This window comes from Ochotona curzoniae, unplaced genomic scaffold, assembly GCF_017591425.1.
Source record: "Ochotona curzoniae isolate NIBS_2020 unplaced genomic scaffold, NIBS_Ocur_1.0 contig_50, whole genome shotgun sequence".
In the NCBI taxonomy this organism is placed as follows: domain Eukaryota; kingdom Metazoa; phylum Chordata; class Mammalia; order Lagomorpha; family Ochotonidae; genus Ochotona; species Ochotona curzoniae.
The window spans coordinates 4,816,871-4,835,667 of NW_024466446.1; the positions used below are offsets into that span (position 1 = coordinate 4,816,871).

The 18,797-nt window shown below is 54.8% G+C and overlaps 1 protein-coding gene and 1 non-coding gene across 4 annotated transcripts in view; both read left to right on the forward strand.

Annotated features, from left to right (window-relative positions):
• Nucleotides 1-11,814, forward strand: part of CDC14B (cell division cycle 14B) — a 68,119-nt gene extending 56,305 nt beyond the window's left edge. For 2 of the 3 annotated variants that reach the window (XM_040988863.1, XM_040988864.1), the window contains exons 13-14: nucleotides 7,549-7,665; nucleotides 11,135-11,814. In XM_040988863.1, the coding sequence (XP_040844797.1) occupies nucleotides 7,549-7,665; nucleotides 11,135-11,171 (154 nt within the window). In that variant the 3' untranslated portion in view covers nucleotides 11,172-11,814. Of the gene's footprint in view, nucleotides 1-7,548; nucleotides 7,666-10,738; nucleotides 10,805-11,134 lie in introns of all 3 variants that reach the window. The other variant, XM_040988862.1, reaches the window with a different exon arrangement.
• Nucleotides 11,815-18,415: 6,601 nt separating this feature from the next.
• On the forward strand, nucleotides 18,416-18,524 carry LOC121162094. Its single transcript, XR_005884757.1, has one exon. It is a non-coding gene; the product is annotated as a U6 spliceosomal RNA (small nuclear RNA).
• The last annotated feature ends 273 nt before the right edge of the window (nucleotides 18,525-18,797 follow it).

The window sequence follows — 18,797 nt, forward strand, 5'->3', positions numbered from 1 at the left end:
ACTTCATTTAAGTCAAAGGTGGGGGGATCTATTTTTGGCTGAGCGCCTCTTGGATATTTATAGCAGCATTGGGGAGCCACATAAAATTTATCAGCTGAAAAATGAGCCTGCCCTATCGCTTTACTGAGATGCAAGTCCCCCAGCCTGCGTGCTTTCATTTTGAAGTACTGTGGTCTCCAGCTTATCGTCCTGGGGGGGGCTTCCATCCCTGACAGAGGAAGCCGGCCAGCTCTGAGCTGTGCTTCTTAAACTCCACTATGCCTTGCAGTACCAGAGGAAGGCCTGAGGCCTTGCATTTCTGGACCATTCACCTGTGCCATAGAGACCGTGAGAGCAGGGACCACCCTTCGAATTGCAAGCCCATAAAGCTGAGCTGGTGCCCCGGAGTTGGAGCTTGGAGAACCTCCATCCGTTGGGCTGTCAGTATTTTGTTGCCTTCTCTTCAGAAGTCGCATTAGATTTGGGGGTTGCAGACTCTGCTTAGCGAAGAGTCAAGTTCAGCAGGCTTTTGGGAGTCTCCGCCAGGCCCTCTTTTTAGTCCCATACCTTCGGAAATGAGGAGTTGAGATTATCCGCTCTTCTTTCCCAGGAAACTGGAGACTAGAAGAAGTCTCTTGTAGCTAGTTAAGTGTGGAAACTGCAAATAACAAAAATAGAACCAAGATTCAAATTGTTAATAACTTCAGAATCACAAGCAAAGCCTACATAGGATTCTGTTCCTCCCGGATTTGGGAGGCCCAGCTGGTTCAGAGTCAGAAGTGAGCCTTGTCGCTCAGGTGCAAGCAGGTCCTAAGGCCACGGTGGGTAGGCCTTGGCCAGGGTCAGCGTTCGTTCAGTCCACTCCACCTTACCGCTTACTAGAGTAAAGGACACCACCCCGGGTACCAGAGTCCTTTGGGCCTATGTTCAAGTCAAGGTAAATGGTACAGGTTAAAAAAAAAAATGCAACAGCAGCCAGCCAGGATCCCTTCTGCAGTTGTGACCGAAGAAACAAGAGAATAAACTCAAAACTGCCTCCTCTCCACATGTACAGCGAATGGATTTTTAAGTCACATTTCTGGAGAAGAAAGCAGATTACAACGTTTTTCCAGGCTAACTGTGGGGGTTTTGGTGAGTCACAGCAAAACCCCATTCCTTGCCTCTTAGCATCCAACAGCTCAGTGGTCGCCCGGCTGCTGTTTTTCCAGTCCTCAATGGAACAGCTGCCACTTTGCTCTTTTTTGGTAGCTCTTTTGGCCCTCCAAGAGGAGGTCAGTTCATAGTTCCCCATCTTTCCCTACCCTGTCTCTGATGGTATTTTAAAAACAAAGGTCCCTGGGAGGGTTCCACAAGAATTGTGGCTGGGAAATTGGGATTTTAAATCTCAGTTCAATCTAAGCTCGGTTTGTGACCTCCCCTGTATTCCAGTGCTGATTCAGCTGTTACGATGGGCGAGTTATCTTGCTTTGAGAGTGGTGACTTGTGGCAGAAAAATACTCGGAAGGAAGGGGAGAGAAACGCAAGCAGCGGAAATACTAGGAGGAAGTTGCAGTTCACAAAACATCCCAACTACTGCGTTCTCTCTCCCTCTCTTGGGAAGTTTATTTATCGGAAAGGTAGAGTTAGAGAGAGAAGGCTGGCTCAGTCTGCACACGGTCACGTTGGACAGGCTGGGCCTTTCTGAAGCCAGGAGCATCATCTGAGTGGCCCACATGGGTGATGGGTCCAGTCTCCCATTGCATTCTGAGGCACATTAGCAAGGAGCTGGAGTGGAAGTAGAGGAGGTGGGACTTGAACCGCCCATCTGGGCTGGGTGCATTGCAGGTACCAACATAACCTGTTAATGCCACAATGCCTTTCCCCATTTCTCTTTTATAAAAGGTCAGTATTTGGGGACAGTTTTACGTTGCTGGGAATGGTAAAACAGTCATTTTCTCAGTCTGATCCTGGCTCCTGTGAGGATAGCGTAGCATCCTCGGAATGATCCATCAGAATGATTTCCAGGCCTTTCCAGCTAGTTTACTATCTGCAGAAACTGATCTGGTAGTTTTTAAGTTGCGCCTTGCTCCTGTCTTTTTGCATGCTGATTGTTAAATAAAATGACTTAAAGAGAGTAGAATTACATCTTACGGGGGGGGGAAGAAATGCAATTGCCCTGGAAAATCCCTTAAAGTTCCCCCTAGACGGATGTCTGAGTCAGCGGTTAGAAATAATAATTATAGTGCCATGAGCCTTACCAGAGAAATAAGATCCAGGCACCTGGATTTTCTGAACGAGATGGTGTGTGTGTGTGAGTTGCTGGATGAGGTTAGGTTTTCCATTGGGTCCGGCCTTTAGCTTAATCCTTGTCTGCTGTGGAGGAGCGCAGCGACGTTGAGGGCGTCCAGACGGACAGCCCGGTCAGCCAGGGCAGTCATTTCCTGCTTGATGGGCCTTTGACCATCTGGAAGGGCGATGGGCACAAGGAGTTGCCACTCTTCCTCTTCAGAGCGGCACCCAAGTCAGGGTGATAAGAATGACGAGAGGCGAGGGAGATGCCCAGGGCCGCCAAGTGAAATGGGGCTCAGTTGTGTGGCGTATGCGGGTCTCGGTGTGTTCCAGGCGTTGCCGTGTCCCTGCACTGACGTGGGAGCAGCCCTGCTCTGCTGGGCCGTGTACACCTGCAGCTCTGATTCCCACAGCCTTGCTCGTTGGCCGGCGGTGCCCTGGTTGGTTGGGTGTTGTTCTGTGCTTCCTTCGTTGTTTGAATTTTGTCGCATTTTCCTCCATGGTTTGGTTGAGTTTGCTTTGTGTGCATGCCCTGTGTTCTCTGAAGAATTGGACTCACTGAGGGCTGATTTCAGAATCGTCGGGTTAAGTGAGGAAGGGGCAGTGGCCACCTAGATAGAGATGGAACTCAGCCTCTGTGTCCCCGCGGAAGCAGCCCCCTGCTCACTTCCTGCCCCCTGCACCCTCACCCCAGCTGCCCCAGGCCTTGGAGGGCTGGGGTGCTCCCCTGCGGCTTGTTGGGGTATTGTATGCGGTGCTGATTTTGGCTTCCCGATTTGAACCGTGTCTTTCCCCCCTTCACCCCTTTCCAGATGCCCCCTAGCGGTGCTGACCTCTGCACTGTGTAGTGTTGTCATCTGGTGGATTGTGTGTGACCACATACTTCCCATCCTGCTGTTGTGTCTCGATGGTTTCAGAGCACAGTAGCCATCCCGAGTTCTGATGAGAGCTGTGTGGCAGCGAGCTGCTGTGTAAGTGTCCCGCCCCCTTCCCCTCCCGGTGCTCCCTGTCGGTGCTCCCGTGTGCTCCTCGCAGTGCATGCGCTGGCCACTCTCGGCTCTCTTAGCTTTCTTGACTCTTTCCGAAGAACGGGATGGTGGTGGGAGGGGAGACCTCGCCATGCCCTTTACAGAGGGGAAGGTGGTTTTAATCTGTGCCTGCTGTGAGCCGTCTGTGTGTAAGGATGCTGCTGGAGCCTCTTTGCCATCTCACATTCAGTGATCTTGGGCACTCAGACATCTGAGTTGCATGTCTGCCCATCCCAAGGGCTTTTCCCACTCATCATCTGCTCCTAACACCTGCTTTCGTGACACTGCTGTCCAGTGAAGACCGCCTCCCAGGTTGGCGTGGCTCTCCGCCCACAGCATCTCTGCCAGGTCTCCCCTTCGTGGGGGCGCGTCCTCCCCCGCTGCCCTGCAGGTGACACAGGCTTCTGTCCAGTGAGCGGGGAAGGGGAGGGACCAGGCGTGCGCGCTTCCCGTCTGCTCTTGGGCTTGGCTCGCCCTCTGCTTCCGCTTTGCTGCTTGCCCCGACAGAAGCAGGTCTTGGGCCGATGCGGACCAGCGTGGTTGGTGCGAGCTTTCACCTGCACAGTGACCACGGTGACCGTGAAGCGGCATGGACTTGTTCAAAGTTCCTTCCCTTGCCCCCACTTGGCCTGTGGAAGCCACTCATTTCCAGGATCTCTTCCAAAGTCAAAATTCTGTCGCAGTAACTCTGGCATGATGTGGCTCTGCTGAGTGTTTTTCTAGGACGGAGAAAGATTTTTAAGTCAGGCAGATTCCATCCTTCAAAATTCAAGATACCTCTTCAGATATGTTCTCCTGCATGGTGTTTTCTTGACTAAATTTGAAATACAGGCCTGTCGCTGCCTGTTCACGAGTGCTGTGTTTCTGATGTAGCTTTGTCTGAGGCGGTTTTTCCTCTCGGTAAGACTGTTCTCACCTATTCTGACTGAAGCACGCTGCGTGGCTTTGTTCTTCTGACAGTGTTCCAAGTGGCCAAGATGTTCGCAGTGTGGGGAGTTCTGAACGTGTGGAAATGCACTCTGTGCTTCTGATACCTCTCCCGGTGTAAGCTTAAACATGCTCTCTCAGGCTGGTTTCCTTTCTGTAAGTCTCTAAAATGTGGGATCAAAAAGCTTGTATCAGGTGCCATGATGTCAGCAGGTGCAATCTTTGGAGTTCCCTCCACAAGTTACTTTGTTTCAAACAGGCCTTACTGGGTTTTTTTTTTTTTTCTTTCTTTCTTTTTAAAGATTTGTTTGTTTTTATTGGAAAGTCAGATATATAGAGAGGAGAGATAGAGAGGAAGATCTTGTGTCCTATGATTCACCCCCTAAGTGGCCGCAGTGGTCGGAGCTGAGATGATCCGGAGCCAGGAGCCAGGAGCTTCTTTCCACATGGGTGCAGGGTCTCCCACGTGGGTGCAGGGTCCTAATACTCTGGGCCATCCTCTACTGCTTTCCCAGGCCACAAGCAGGGAGCTGGATGGGAATTGGAACAGCAAGGACATGAACCAGCACCCACATGGTGTCCTAGTGCATGCAAGGCGAGGACTTTAGCCACTAGGCTACCGTGCCGGGCACCTAGCCTTACTGCTTAAGGTGGATGCTTTGGCTTACTGTTGTTGCTCACAGCTGCTGGCAGGCGAGGAAGCATTGTCTGAGGAGTTGCCAGCCCTTTTCTGGCGTGCCTGGAACATTCCACCATGACAGCCCTTTGGCCTTGTTGGTGAGGTGCCCAGGCCCATTGTTCAGAGAGCTGTTCCCTGACACTGGGGACAGTATAAACAGTGCAGAATTGGCCCTGGTGACTTCCCTGCTGAGCAGCAGGCATTTTGAGGTGGTAGGTCCCTAAAGATACCACAGGGAGGAGTGTGTGCCCTCGGTCTCTGCGACAGAGGCGTCGGGCTGAAGATTTCTTTCAGGAAAGACCCAGGGGTGGGTCGCTCAGGCGCTGTTACTCCGCGGAGGGCGAAGGGGTGAGCACGCCCCACGAAGGGCAGCTGTGTCCATCTCATCGGGCTGTCCCTGGTCACTTCTAGGTGCACTGGCTTTGTTGATGCAGTCCCCACATCGGACGGCTGCCTATCCTAAGCACAAGATCTAGAACCTTCCCCGGTGTGATCCATGCACTCTGAATTTCTGTCATTCTCTCAGGCTCAAAGTTCCAGGGTTATCTGCCATTAGAGATTTAAATTATTTCATGTTCATTTGTGCTAATTTTTAGAGGAAAAAATAGCTTTTAAAAGATGCTTCCTACTAACCTAAGAATGGCTGCTTGATATAGTGATAATTTCTTTTCTTGAAAAGTATTTAAATGGGCCCAGCATGGTAACCCAGCAGCTGAAGTCCTCACCTTGGGTGCTCCAGGATCCCATATGGATGCCAGTTCTACTCCCGGCTGCCCCACTTCCCATCCAGCTTCCTGCCTGTGGCCTGGGAAAGCAGTTGAGGACGGCCCAAAGCCTTGGGTTCCTGCACTCTGGTGGGAGACCTGGAAGAGGCTCCTGGATCCTGGCTTCAGATCAGCTCAGCTCTAACCATTGCAGCCACTTGGGCAGTGAATCAGATAGATCTTCCTCTCTGTTTCTCCTGCTCTCTGTATATCTGACCTTGCAATTAAACAAAACTTAAAAAAAAAAAAGTATTTAAATACTCCAGTACTACTGAATTTGGTGAGCTGGGAATCACCACATGGGCAATGGACTGTCTCTTGTGTTTTCCTTGTGTGAGTGATTTAAAAGGCAGAGTTACACAGAGACTGAGAGATCTTCATTCATTGGTTCACTCCCCAAATGTTTGCAATGGCCGAGACGACTGGCCCAGGCTGAAGTCTGGAGCCAGGAACTTGTGAATTTTCCAAGTCCGTGCACAGTCCCAAGCACTGGGGCTGTCCTCCCTGCTCTCCCAGGCGCCTGAGCAGGGAGCTGGAATGGAGGTGGAGCAGCTGAGAGCTGACCTGGTGCCCTTTTGTGGATGCTGGTCCTTCCTAACATCACAGTGCCAGCCTGTTATGTAGCTGACTTTACGGCGTGGTACTTGCCTGTGCCTGTCAGCCATCAGTGGCCTCAGATTCTCTGCAAGTGGGGGCAGCATTTCTAAGGGAGCCCCTAGGTAAAGGAGTGGGTGAGGGGACTGCCGCCAGGCACAGGGCCTTGGGTTTCGGAAGACGCTGGAATTACACCAGGCATTCGCACTGGGCAGAGGGCCATACCCAGATGCCAGCCAGAGATGAATCGTCAGCGTCTCCCTCAGAACAAGCGACTCCAAGAAGTGAACCCGCCTCGTCCACGGCCCCAGAGCTGCTTCCATTGCCTTCCCAGGCACCTGAGCAGGAAAGCACTGGACACAGACTGGCATCCACGTGGAGGCAGTGTCTGCGCGTGCGTCCTTAGCACCACACTCCTCAGTGCATGCTGATGACTTGCAGTTGATCGTTGAGTAACACGTGGGTGATGCGGGCGTACGGGGCAGGTCTACTCGCTCAGTTGCAGTTTCCACTTTTATGAAGTAGTTGTTACTCTCACTTCTATGTTTAGTCTGGCAGATGAAAGCTTTTAGAGAAAATCAAAGCTGATATTTGTAAATGTGTGCATGTAGTTGGGTTTTCCGGCTGTTATTTCTTCAAGAACGTCCTAGCATCTCAAACGTGTTTTTCTGATTTCCCTAAGTTAAACCTGAAGAGCTTGTGTTCCCTAAGGCTCTCCTGCACCCCGGGCTGCTCTCCGGGCAGTCCGTCCTGACGGCCATGCCATTCCATGCCATTGGCATCGATCCGTTCCTTAACATTGCTGAGCGTTTTCAGACAAATCTAACCAGATTCTGTTGGTTTCACTTTCACTTTAGTGGTACTAGGAAATCAAGAAATAGATGTAATCTAGACAAAACTCTTGAGTATACTTAAAATTCCTGAAGTATTTATAAAATTAATACTGATTCATCGCCCAGAGGGCCAGCCCTGAAAGCGCATGCGGGGTAGACGTGTGAGGTCAGGCTCAATGTTCTGCAGTATTTGGAGCTCCTCTGTGGTGTGTGTGTGTGGTTGCTTACCACTGGGAAGCTGAGACTTCTGTTACTTTGGACCCCAAGCTCGGCTCGGCTGCTGGTTCTCTTCGTTGGGGACCTATGCAAAGGCCAGAGCACGCTGGGCGTCTCCCGGGGCCTCCCCAGGTGCTGAGTGTGAATGTGGGTTTCAGGAGGCCCATGTGCACCCGAGTGCCAACGAGCCCTGCTTCTCCCGGCTGCTGCGTGAACGGTGTTTCAGTGACTGTAATCCTGTTTTTCCCCACTGTTTTCAGAGTAATTCTGCAGTCCAGTGTTCAGAGCCGTAAACCGTCTGAACCTGACGCTCCTGGCAATGCTGGCATTGCTCACAGAGCCACCAGGTCTGCTTCAAGGAGGAGCAGTTTGAAAAGGTGAGAAAGGGCCCCGCTCTTGGGACACGGTCCAGGAGTCGCTCTTTCCAGATCCTGCCTCTGGCAGAGCGACGTGCGGCTTGGAGGCAGCAGAGCCCCTGGGACCAGGACTTGAATCAAGTGTATTTTTGCCGTGGCCGGCGTGGTCGGAGAAAGCATTGCAGCGTGTGCTGCTCCGTTCCGGTTTCTGCAGGGCATGGCATGGGCCAGCCGGAGTGTGCCGTTGTTGGAGGTTTCCCTTAAGGAACCCCCAGCTCTCTGGGGGAGGCATGCTGGCTGGGGTGTTGAGTGCCTTCCTGGCCTACTGGCCCTCGGCTGCCACCGGAAGGCAGCAGTGACCAGGGACTGCCTGTCTGACCACGAGTGCTCTTCACGAGCCAAGTGGACGTTTTCTTTCAAGGTACCCCAAAAGAAGGTCCCTCTAGAGGGAGTGTGCAGTGGAAGGAGGAGTCCTCCTTTTAGGAGTTGTGGGTCCCTGCCCTGTGTGTGCACGGTGGGCCAGCTGATCTCTCCCAGCACATGGCCTGAAGGGGTCACAGCCGGACGTGGGATGCCCTCCCAGTTCTCCCGGCTTCGTCATGTCCTGCCTAGTGTCCTGGTTGCCTTGGACCGGATGCCCCATGGGCAGGCTTGAGTTGGTTCTCAGCAGAGGTGGCCACCACCGGACCACAGCCACCCTGGTCACACATGCTCTGTGGGTGTCAGGCAGTGGGCGGCCCCAGCCTTTGCTCATTCTTTGGTGTACTTTCCCACGCGCTGACACTTGCGTGAGCAGGAGACCCTCGTGACTTGAGGATTTCCAGTTTGTCAGGAACGGATCGTAGACACATACGCTCTTGAATCCTAAACATTCCTCTTGAGAATATCTTTACAGAAATACGAAAGATGACAGGGTCCTGGCAGTGCTTCTGACTGGCAGGAATGTCTGGGGACAGAATTCCTCTAGATTGCTTTCTCATTTTCTGCTTTTTCTATAACGAGAGAAATGGGACTTAAAAAAAAAAAAAAAGAAAGGAGTGCTAAAATTCCAGATGCCGAGCGTGCTGTTGCGAGAGTGTGTTTGGCAGGCCCCGAGGGAATGCCCTTGCTCCCCAGGTCTGCGGGCTCGGCCTTCCTCCACAGCCCCGCGTCTTGCACGCATCGTTGCACTTTTTGGGCTCATGCTGTTAGGTTAGAGGGAGGAAGAGTTGACTAACTTGGATCTGGCTTGTCGAGCCGTATCCAGTTCCCCGCGGAGGATCTGACCCCACGTCAGCCTTGGCACGTGAGTTTGTGAGCTTGCTGAGGCCCCTGGACAGGTCTAGATCAGGTTGGTTGCCCGTTGCACCTGGCAGAGTTAGAAGAGATACCGAAAGCCTTTGAAAAGGCAGCTCGCAATGCCACATGGGACCCTGAGCGAAGACTTGGCAGAACGCGAGGCGACTGAGCCACCTTGCTGTCTGACCTCTTCCGGTCGCTCCCCACCCACAGATGTTGAAAGGAAGTTGCCCCCACGTGCATGCAGGAACCCACGGGAGTCAGGTGCAGCCCAGAGGCACGGCTCTGACCCTGCTGGGTGTGACTCGTCTTGCTTGCTTGAGAGCGACCAGGGAGTTTCCCTTGTTGCTACGGCATCCTTGGAGCAGCTGTGACAGTGCTGAGTCATCGTAACATACTCGGAGTCTTTGAACAGCAGCACTAAAGGGAAGGCAGACCCAAACAACACACCTTGCAGGCCCCCAGGACGCCAAGGTGGCCCACTGCTGGGTGTGGGGGACCCTGTCTGTGCAGGCTCATCTGTTGTCTGTTTGCATCGTTGCTGTCCTAGGAGCTTGGCCCTTGACCTTTCCTGTGTGCATTCTGGCGGTCTGCTACGAGGCCCTTCGCCCCTGGAGAACGCTGGCACCAACACGAAAGACTCTCCTTGGGGCAGGGGAGGTGAAGGAATAAACAAGCCCTGGCACTCAAAAAGTTCATGGGAAATGGATGCCAGCCACATCTTCCTGGATCTAGACCCAAAGGAAAATCTTGTTTCGTTTTCCCTGGAATTTTGGCAGTGCCCACTCGGGTGTGTGTTGGAGGAGGCAGTCCTTGGCGTCTTCTCGTGTCAGAGTGGTCGCTCTTGTGTGTGGTCGCCGGCCTTGTGAGCTGAGCTGCTGCGTGACTGGGACGTGGCAGAGGTGCTGTGCCCGCTCTGCCCTCTGCATCCTCTTGCAGGTTTCTCTTTGAAACGTCAGCGCGTCCAGAGAGCAGCCGGCTGCCTCCCTGCTGTCTTCGCACGTGTGGGGGGATGCGTTTCTTGGGGGGGGGGGCAGTCTTTTTTTTTTTTTTTTTTCATAACTTCATCCGTTTTTCTAAGGAAGTGACTTCACATTCTGAGTCACATCTCCATGGCAGGTGCCAAAAGCCAGGGCCCATCCTTATCCTGTTCTTCCTGCTGTTGGGGGCAGAGGGGGCTGCTCAGGGTCTCCCCTTGGCCTCCGATCCCGGCTGCCTCGATTCTTGGGCTGAGCTGGTCTTTACGACTCTCACCACCTCCCCACGTCACGTGTGCTGGCTGCACGGGTAGTTCGAGTCCAGCTCACAGCGCCTGCCCCGTGGGCCTTCATCTTGTTTCTTCCTGCCCGCCAACTGCAAACGCACATCAGTGTGGGAGTCCCAGAATGTTCTCTTCTCTGAATAGACGTTTTATACATGCTGCTTCTCGCTGATCTTGCGAAAAATTAATGTCCCTTATGAAATTCCAGCTATCTGCCTCCAGCGCGCTGACTTGGCCTCCCTCAGGGCTGGTGGAGGGGGCGGGACCTCTGAGGCGACCTTCTCGGATGCTGCAGCCACCGAGGGCCTCTCCCGTCACCCCTTTGCTTCTGGAAGTGTGACATCCTAAAGCAGGGTGGGAGGGAGGCCTGGCTGGCTGCTCGGTGGTCCCCATTTGGGCCGTGACCCTGCAGACGGGCCCGCTCAGCAGAGCAGGAAAACGCCCTTTTTTCTTTTCTTTCTTTTTTTTTTTTTTTTTTTTTGAGCGGCGTCTAGCTTCTGGACTCGGCCAGTGACGCACTTGTTTATCGGCTTGTTCTTTCCACTCTTCCCACAGCCTGGTTCCGCAGAGGGACAGAAGGAAAAGGAGTGCTTTGCGACAAGCGCCCGTGGCGGCATGCTGGTACCTCACTGTCCTGCTGCCCATCCGTTCCCCTGCACTTTTCCTTGTTCTGTTCGTTTGATTTATTGATTGATCGGCTTTGCAGACCTGAGCCCTTTTTCCGCGCTGCCTCTCCTTTCCATGTCTTTACTTTGATTGTGGACATTTCTCTGTCTCCTCCGACATGTTTGTCCTGGAACGGTTACACACGGTTGTAGGTTTTCTAAAAGCATGTTGGTATTTTTTATTATGTTGCCTTCCCTGTCTCGGGTGACCACCTCTGGAACATTCCAGAACCTTCATGGTAAAATTCTTTCCTTTTTTTTTTTTTTCCTTTCCTTTCTCCTTCAGTCCCTCCATTTCAAGGACTAAAACAGTCTTGCGCTAAAGTAAGGAGGACGGCTGTGGGAGCAGCAAGCCGTGACCAGACTTGGCACAGCTCCTCCGTGATGAAAACAGTTCCAGCAGCCGTAGGCACTTTCCACCTAAGAAGTTGATCTCAGTGAAGACAGCGGCCGCTGGAGCTGGAATCGAACTCGTGACTTGCTGAGTTGGGCTGGTGAGCGGGCGCTTTGAAGAAGCGCCCAGCTCTGTAGCCTCAGCTCACGTGGAACTGCAGAAAAGCTGTTGTGAATTCAGTCTCAGGTGTAAATACGTGGGCCCTCTGGGGTACAGAGCGTCCCCTGCTGCCGCCCACCCGTGCAGTGTGCGTGGGTGCGTGCGTGCGTGCGTGTGAGTGTGTGTGTGTGTGTGTGTCCTGCGATGGCAATCAGGCAGGCCCCCGGCCTGGGGGAGACCGGAGGCCCCCGGCGATGCTTCTCGAATGTGATGACAATTTCACATTCGTGCATCTGTCGCACAGTGGGGACATTAACTCCGTGAAATGCCCCAAGCTGCTCGTCTTCCACCAAAGTGCTTTATTACCCCGTCTGTGGAAGCCAGCACGCGTGTCCTGGCGTCCGGGTCGGCTTCTGCTCCGGAGAGCGGGTGAGCAAGCGCCTTCCATCAGCAACTCGGGAGACAAGCCGGACAGCGGCGCCCGGCAGGGCCGCCTCTCACACCGCGTCTCTCCGCGCCCGCCCTTGCGTTTCCCTGCTGGAAACGGTGATCCCGGACAGTCGTGGCTTCGGACAGAACTGTTCCTGCCTTGCGGTTTCGTCGTTCTCTCTGACGCCGTGGGATGTTCGCCTCCTGTGAGCTGGCTGCAGCCGGCCGCACAGCCTTTGGTGGGAAGAGATCTCACTGTTGCCTTGGGTCGGGGAACCCCACCATGCAGAGTGCCTTCTGCGCGCAGCCCCCTGGGACGCAGCAGGGCTGTGACAAAGCAATCGCACAACTCCCAGTTTATTTGCTGCTAAGGAAAAAAAAAAAAAGCCGGGGTCCCTACTACAGGAAGGCTGTGCCGCCATGTCCGGTTGCTTCCATGCTAAGGGGCAATGGTTGATTTAGTTGTGTAATGCAGCCGTGGCCTGCCCGGGTGTGGGGAATGTGGGATGATGACCCGATGACCGTGCAGGCCTCGCGGGCCGGTCCGTTGCTCAAGCTGAGTGGGATGGACAGGTTAGAGGCTGCTGATGTGATGCCAGGCAGTGTTGCCTGGCAGAGACCAGGGTCAGCCTGGTATGTGGCCCTCCCCCCACCCCCCGCCAGGCACTGTGTCAGTGAGGTGGTGCCAGCTCTTGGCATTCGCCCCCCAGGTCACAGATCTGCCGTGGCTCTGCGTCATTTGGAACCAGTTTGGGTGGGAGGAAGGAACCTTCCCCTCGCCAGAGCTGTGCCAAGAGGCAGCGCTGAGTTGCAGGCTGTAGTGAGCATAATACATAGAAATCTCAGGGTCCGCTTCCTTTCCTTAGCTCCCGTTGGGGCCGTCCTCTGCCCACGTGCTCCAGGGGACAAGGAAAGCCAAGCTCCCCACCCCCAGACCATTGCCTTTGTATCCGTCAGAAGCAATCCATAGGCCACTCGGGGTCTTGGCCACGAGTGGGACCTGGGAGCTTTACTGTTCTCCATAGCACTGTGTGTGTGTGTGTGTGTGTGTTGGGGTGGAGGGTTTACCTTCTGTGTTGGCTGCTCGAGTTCCCGGCTAGCATTGCAGTCCCCATGGCACCCACTGGGAAAGCCTCCCAATGACGTCACATCTCCGGGCACCGTGAATGGCAGGAGGGATCCTGGCCCTTGAGGTCATGGTCATGTCCTAGCTTTCCCGGGGCTACTTGAGCAGCGTCTGGGGGACTCAGGCCACCGAGGCAGGGCCATTCCAGGGGAGGAGTGTCCGTGGAGCTGGGCTTCATGCTGTCCTGCAGTGTGGTGGGCCTCAGGCCCTCCTCTGGCAGGGAGCCTTCCTTACGCAGTGCCCCCTCCTTCTCTGCTTGTCCAGTTCCCAGAAGTTTCCAGCCAGCCCCACCCCACTTCCCCCACTGCCTCCCCACCCCACTTCCCCCACTGCCTCCCCACCCCTCTCCCCCACTGCCTCCCCACCCCTCTCCCCCACTGCCTCCCCACCCCTCTCCCCCACTGCCTCCCCACCCCACTCCCCCACTGCCTCCCCACCCCTCTCCCCCACTGCCTCCCCACCCCACTTCCCCACTGCCTCCCCACCCCACTTCCCCACTGCCTCCCCACCCCTCTCCCCCACTGCCTCCCCACCCCACTTCCCCACTGCCTCCCCACCCCACTTCCCCACTGCCTCCCCACCCCTCTCCCCCACTGCCTCCCCACCCCTCTCCCCCACTGCCTCCCCACCCCTCTCCCCCACTGCCTCCCCACCCCTCTCCCCCACTGCCTCCCCACCCCTCTCCCCCACTGCCTCCCCACCCCTCTCCCCCACTGCCTCCCCACCCCTCTCCCCCACTGCCTCCCCACCCCACTTCCCCACTGCCTCCCCACCCCTCTCCCCCACTGCCTCCCCACCCCTCTCCCCCACTGCCTCCCCACCCCTCTCCCCCACTGCCTCCCCCCCCCTCTCCCCCACTGCCTCCCCACCCCTCTCCCCCACTGCCTCCCCACCCCACTTCCCCCACTGCCTCCCCACCCCTCTCCCCAGCAGGTTGTAGGGAGTGGGGGGTGCATCTACCTCTACTTGAACCCGGACAAACGTGTACAGAGTCCCCAGTTGGAACCTGCCCTTGACCTGGGTCGCGAGTTTCGACAAACGTGTGATGCACTCTGCTGCTGTTTATTCTAGAAACAGTGCCACCACTTATTCTCTTGTGCATTTTTTTCTTTTTTTTTAAGAAACAGTAGTTGGATTTTGAAAAGCAGTGCCCATCGCGAACAGCCACCCTTAGGAAAAGTTCGCGTTTAATTATCTTCCACTGTGCGCCCCTTGCTCGCGAGCCCCCCCTGCTGCCTGCCGGCGGAAACACGACAATGGCCCGTAGTGTGTGGGGAATCAGCTCCTTAACCATCCGGTTCGGTCCTCGCCGTCAGCAGTGCGGTCCTCTGACGGGAGTGCCGACGTTTTATAGGACTTCTTTGCAGACGTCTCCCTCATGTGCACTCGTGTACAGATTCTTACAAGTTTTAGAATGTAACTGAGTAATCCATATTTGATCCTTTCAGGTTTTTTTTGTATTAAAATGTATATTTCTAATCCTGCTTTTATAAAACGGAGACAGACCTGGCTATGTGATGTCCCTTCTCCTGGAGGTATTTTTAAGACTAAGCGTCACAGCGGCTGGAATCTTTGCAGTTCTATGGAGTTTGATACGTATTGTTGCATTTGGAATTCTTGTGTATTGTTACCGGTTTTATATAAAATGTTGAACAGTGCAAATTGTATAATTACAACCACATAATTAAAAGAGTTAACCAAGGTGTCATTTGGTTTGGTGCTTCTCCTTGCAGACCCTTCTCGGCTGGGACAGCCGGCAGGGCCGCGCTGGGCAGACGGCATCCTCCCCTGAAAGCTCTTCTGGGTGCATCCAAGTGGAAGGGTGCAGGTTCAAACAGGGCACTGGGTCATGGGTCACATTTCTTCTGAGGCGTCTTGACCTGGTCCAGGGGCTCTGACCCACTTAGGGGCCTGCCTGGCAGCTTCTCCTCCTGTAGCAGCTACAGCCAGCGCTTGGACTTGGGGGGTTATAGCACCTGCTCAGAGAAGAGGCCGGGAGCCAGGGAGGGCTCCTGCTGTGGGGTCACCTCCCGCAGCCCACCTCTGGCCCACCTCCTCGGGACTCCAAAGGGTAAACAAGGATTTTGCATTTCCTGCCCTCCCTCCTGGAGGCCTCTGCTGGGGGCAGGGTGCTAAGACTCCATGTTCACAACATCCCACGGAGGGACAGGCACTTGTTCTGAGTTCTGCGCACACCCTCTGGGGAGCTGGGCTTTGGCTGGCTGTAGGGATGCTGAGTTCTTTAGCATCCTAGCAGGATCCGACTCACACATCCTGCATGTGACGGCTGCCTCCCGAACCCTCCTGACCCAGTGGCTCTTGCCTCTGGGTGCTAGGATGGGTCTGCTTGGGCATAGCTGCTCCTCACCATGGGGCCTGAGCTGCCAGGGCTGCATGGCTGGGGCAAGGTGGGGAGCTTCCACAGAGAGCCCTGGCCCTGGATATCCCCCTGCTTTGTCATCTGGAGCCACGCTGGCGTATGCCCACCCCCCATTTCCTGCACCTTACCTTGTTAACCCCCTCTGCATCTGAAGTAAAATGGAAGTAGGAGTTCTTACCTAAGCAGCATGCGTGAGGACTTAACGAGGTGATGCGAGTCATGGCATGTAACTGTCAGAAATCTTGCATTTTAGCCAGTTGTAGATAATAGGGAGCAGCTCATCGCCTGGGCAAAGTCCCATTGTGACACCCTGGCAGGTGACAGGGAAGTGCATCCTGACCCAGCACGGCCACCCAGTCTGTGGCTGTGGAGATCCTTTGCCTGTTGCATCTGTAGAACCAGACTGGTAAGTGTGTGGCATGTGGAGGAAGACCATGGCCCGGAGGATGGGGCATCTCTCCCTACCATCCTGTCATGCATGCCTGCGTTAAGCTATGGAGGTGGGAGGACTTCATGTAGGAGGGAGACCATGACAGGCAGGTGCCCTTCCCCGAGTGTGCCGCCATCTAGGTTGTGTTGTGTTGTGTGTGTCCCCTCCCATCCCCCCCAGCCCCGGTGAGGGGTAGATTTCAACACCTCACTTGCTTTCTGCTGGAATGTTCTGATAGCAGATTCCTGGCAGTGTTGATCCTTTCCTTAGGGGTAAAGGCTTAAAGGAGTTTCTGGACCCAAGTTGTGTGGGGACCTCGATGCGTGCTGCCTGCTGCATCCAGGGCCAGGCTGGTGTCACTGGAATGGGATCCCGCACCAGGAGCACCGGGGTGCACACCAGGGCTTGGCCGCCTGCTACTCTATGGGTTGGGTCAGGTGGAGTAGACCCTAAACCTGAGTCCACTAAACTGGGAGCCCCGTGACTCACCCAGAAAACAAGCTGCAAGGACTTGAGAGTTTTTCTGCACCCAAATAGGCATCTTTTATTTTTTCCATAACTTCTTTTTAAGAATTTATTTAAAATTTTGTCCTTTGGGTAACTCCTGAGATGGTGCGTAAGAGACACCATCTCCATCATTAACTCGGATTTTTCTTTCCCGCCTCCTGCCACTATGGCAGGTCTGGGTGTCTTTTTCCCCCACTGGACACATGGAGCCCCCTCATGCCAGCAGGAGCCCTTTGCCCCTTTTTTTCCTAAACAAATCCTGCTTTGCAAACTGGAAAAAAGAATTTATTCAAAAGGTAGAGACAGATCATCTGCTAACTCGGCAAGCGCAGAGCTGAGCCAGCAGAGTTCCATGTGGGTCTCCCCCATGGGTGCAGGGGCCCAAGCTCTCTGCCTTCGTCCTCTGCCTTCCGCGCTTTAAGCAGAGCGCTGGATGGGAAATGGAGCAGCAGCGACTTGAGCTGGCACCCCTGTGGGTGTGTAACGCCCCTGCAGGACTGCGTCCTGCGTTTTGGAAGTCTGTGTGGGCAGACCATGCACCTTTCAGTCTGCAGGGCTATGAGATGGGCCCCCTCTGGGCACTGTCCAGGCTGTCTACCTGGTTCCCTTGCTGGGGAGTTGGGCTGGCAGGGAGATGGGACACCCTCTCTGCCACCATTGCCAACCCATCCTGGCTCTGACCGTGTCTCCTCTCTTTGCCAGCAAGTCTGCATGGTTTTGATATGCTTCTGAAGGATGGCTACACTGCCAGCGGTGAGATGCCCAGGTAAGGGCTGTCACCTGCCCTGGGCCCATCCCAGCCGCAGGGGCCCTGGTGGTCCGGTGGGTGGGGGAGGGGTTGTAGGAGGGTGTGATGGGATCACCTCACCTGGGTGGGGTGTGTCATCAGAAGAAAGGGGACTACTTTCCTGCTCGGCTAGTTCCTTCCAAAAGTCCTCAGAGAAGTGGGCGTGGTCTGGCACCTGCACATGTCCACACGCATTTCCTGCCCCCAGTTGCAGCCGGGGCCCTCCTCGGAGCAGCACGCGGTGCTTGCCTTGTTACCCTCCCGAGAGCGGAGGCACTAGTTCAGGAGGAAGTGCCAGCGTCCCCTGCCATTTCAGGGTGGGCTTCGGGGTTGAACACTCATCCTTGCAAGGCGAGGTCCTGGCCCAGCTACTTTGGGTGTTTCCCTAGGCCTGGGATCTGCATCCCCAGGAGCAGGTTCGGTTAGGGACCCAGCCCCACCCTGGAGCACGCTGGGAGGGGCAGGACCCAGGGCATGGAGGCTGCCTGCTGCCCAGGCCTGGCCAGTGCTGGGTTTGCCTGGTGGGTGGGGAGGCTGCTGGGGGCTGATCTGTCTCCTCCCTTGGCAGCGATGGTTGGCTGTCCCGCGCCATCACCTTGCTGGAGCGGCTGCTGATCTGGCTCGGCTTCCGTCAGGACTAGGCCTCTGGAGGGTGACACCGGTGCCCAAGGGATGTTCTCTTCTGGTGCAATTGAAGCCTCCTGCCCCAGGCTCGTGCCAGGCCTCTCGGCACATGGTGTTTGGAATGCTTTTCCCTGGTTCTTGTGGGTACTGGGAGGCACTGGGGTGCCAGCCAGGGTTCCTGCAGGGGGTGTGAGGCGGCCGGGCCTCTAGGGGACTACACTGGCACACTGCCTGGGGTCTAACCTCACTAGGGCAGTGCCTCTTGAAAGTGCGCAAACAGGGAGAGATGGAAAGGGAACATTCCTACACACACTGGTTTCCTTGCCCAGACTCGGACCGGGCCGAGCTAGGAGACTGCGTGTCTCAGGTGGGTGACAGGGACTGGGCTAGTCAAGCCGCCACCTGCCACATCCTAGGGCTGCCTCCCATGAGCAGGAAACTGGAATTGGGCGTGGGGCTGGGGCTGGGCAAAGCACCCAGACACATACAGGGTGGCAGGAATCTCAAGCAGCACACTGCCATGGTGCTGTTGGCAGCTGAGGGCCTTCCCAGTGCCCAGAGCAGTTCATGCCACCTGCAGGCGTGTAGCTGCCCCAATGACCCCAGCAGGAATTCCGCGGCTGCAGCCCCCGATAGGCCCCTCCGTGTGGGCCCAAGGCTTTCGGACCCTGCACCCGCGCGGGAGACCTGGAAGAGGCTCCTGGCTTCGGATTGGCATAGCATCGGCCGTTGCGCTCACTTGGGGAGTGAATCATCGGACGGAAGATCTTCCTCTCTGTCTCTCCTCTCTGTATATCTGCCTTTCCAATAAAAATAAAATAAATCTTTAAAAAAAAAAAAAGATTAGCATGGCCCCTGCGCAAGGATGGCTTGCAAATTCGTGAAGCACTCCATATTTAAAAAAAAATTCAAATGCTTTTTTTAAAGATATGTCACGCTGACATATTATTCTACAACTTTCATGACTCTATGGTTTTGAACTACATTCATGTTAACATATGTAGATCCCGTCTGTTTTACCTGGTTAGTGCCCCCATCTGAACATTCTACACATTAGCTAAGCATTCCCTTTAACAAATACTTAAATCTTCTTCAAACTATCATTACTACAACTAATGTTGTAAGGAACATCTTCTGCACATGCCCCCCCCAGTGCATCTGTTCAAGTTTTTC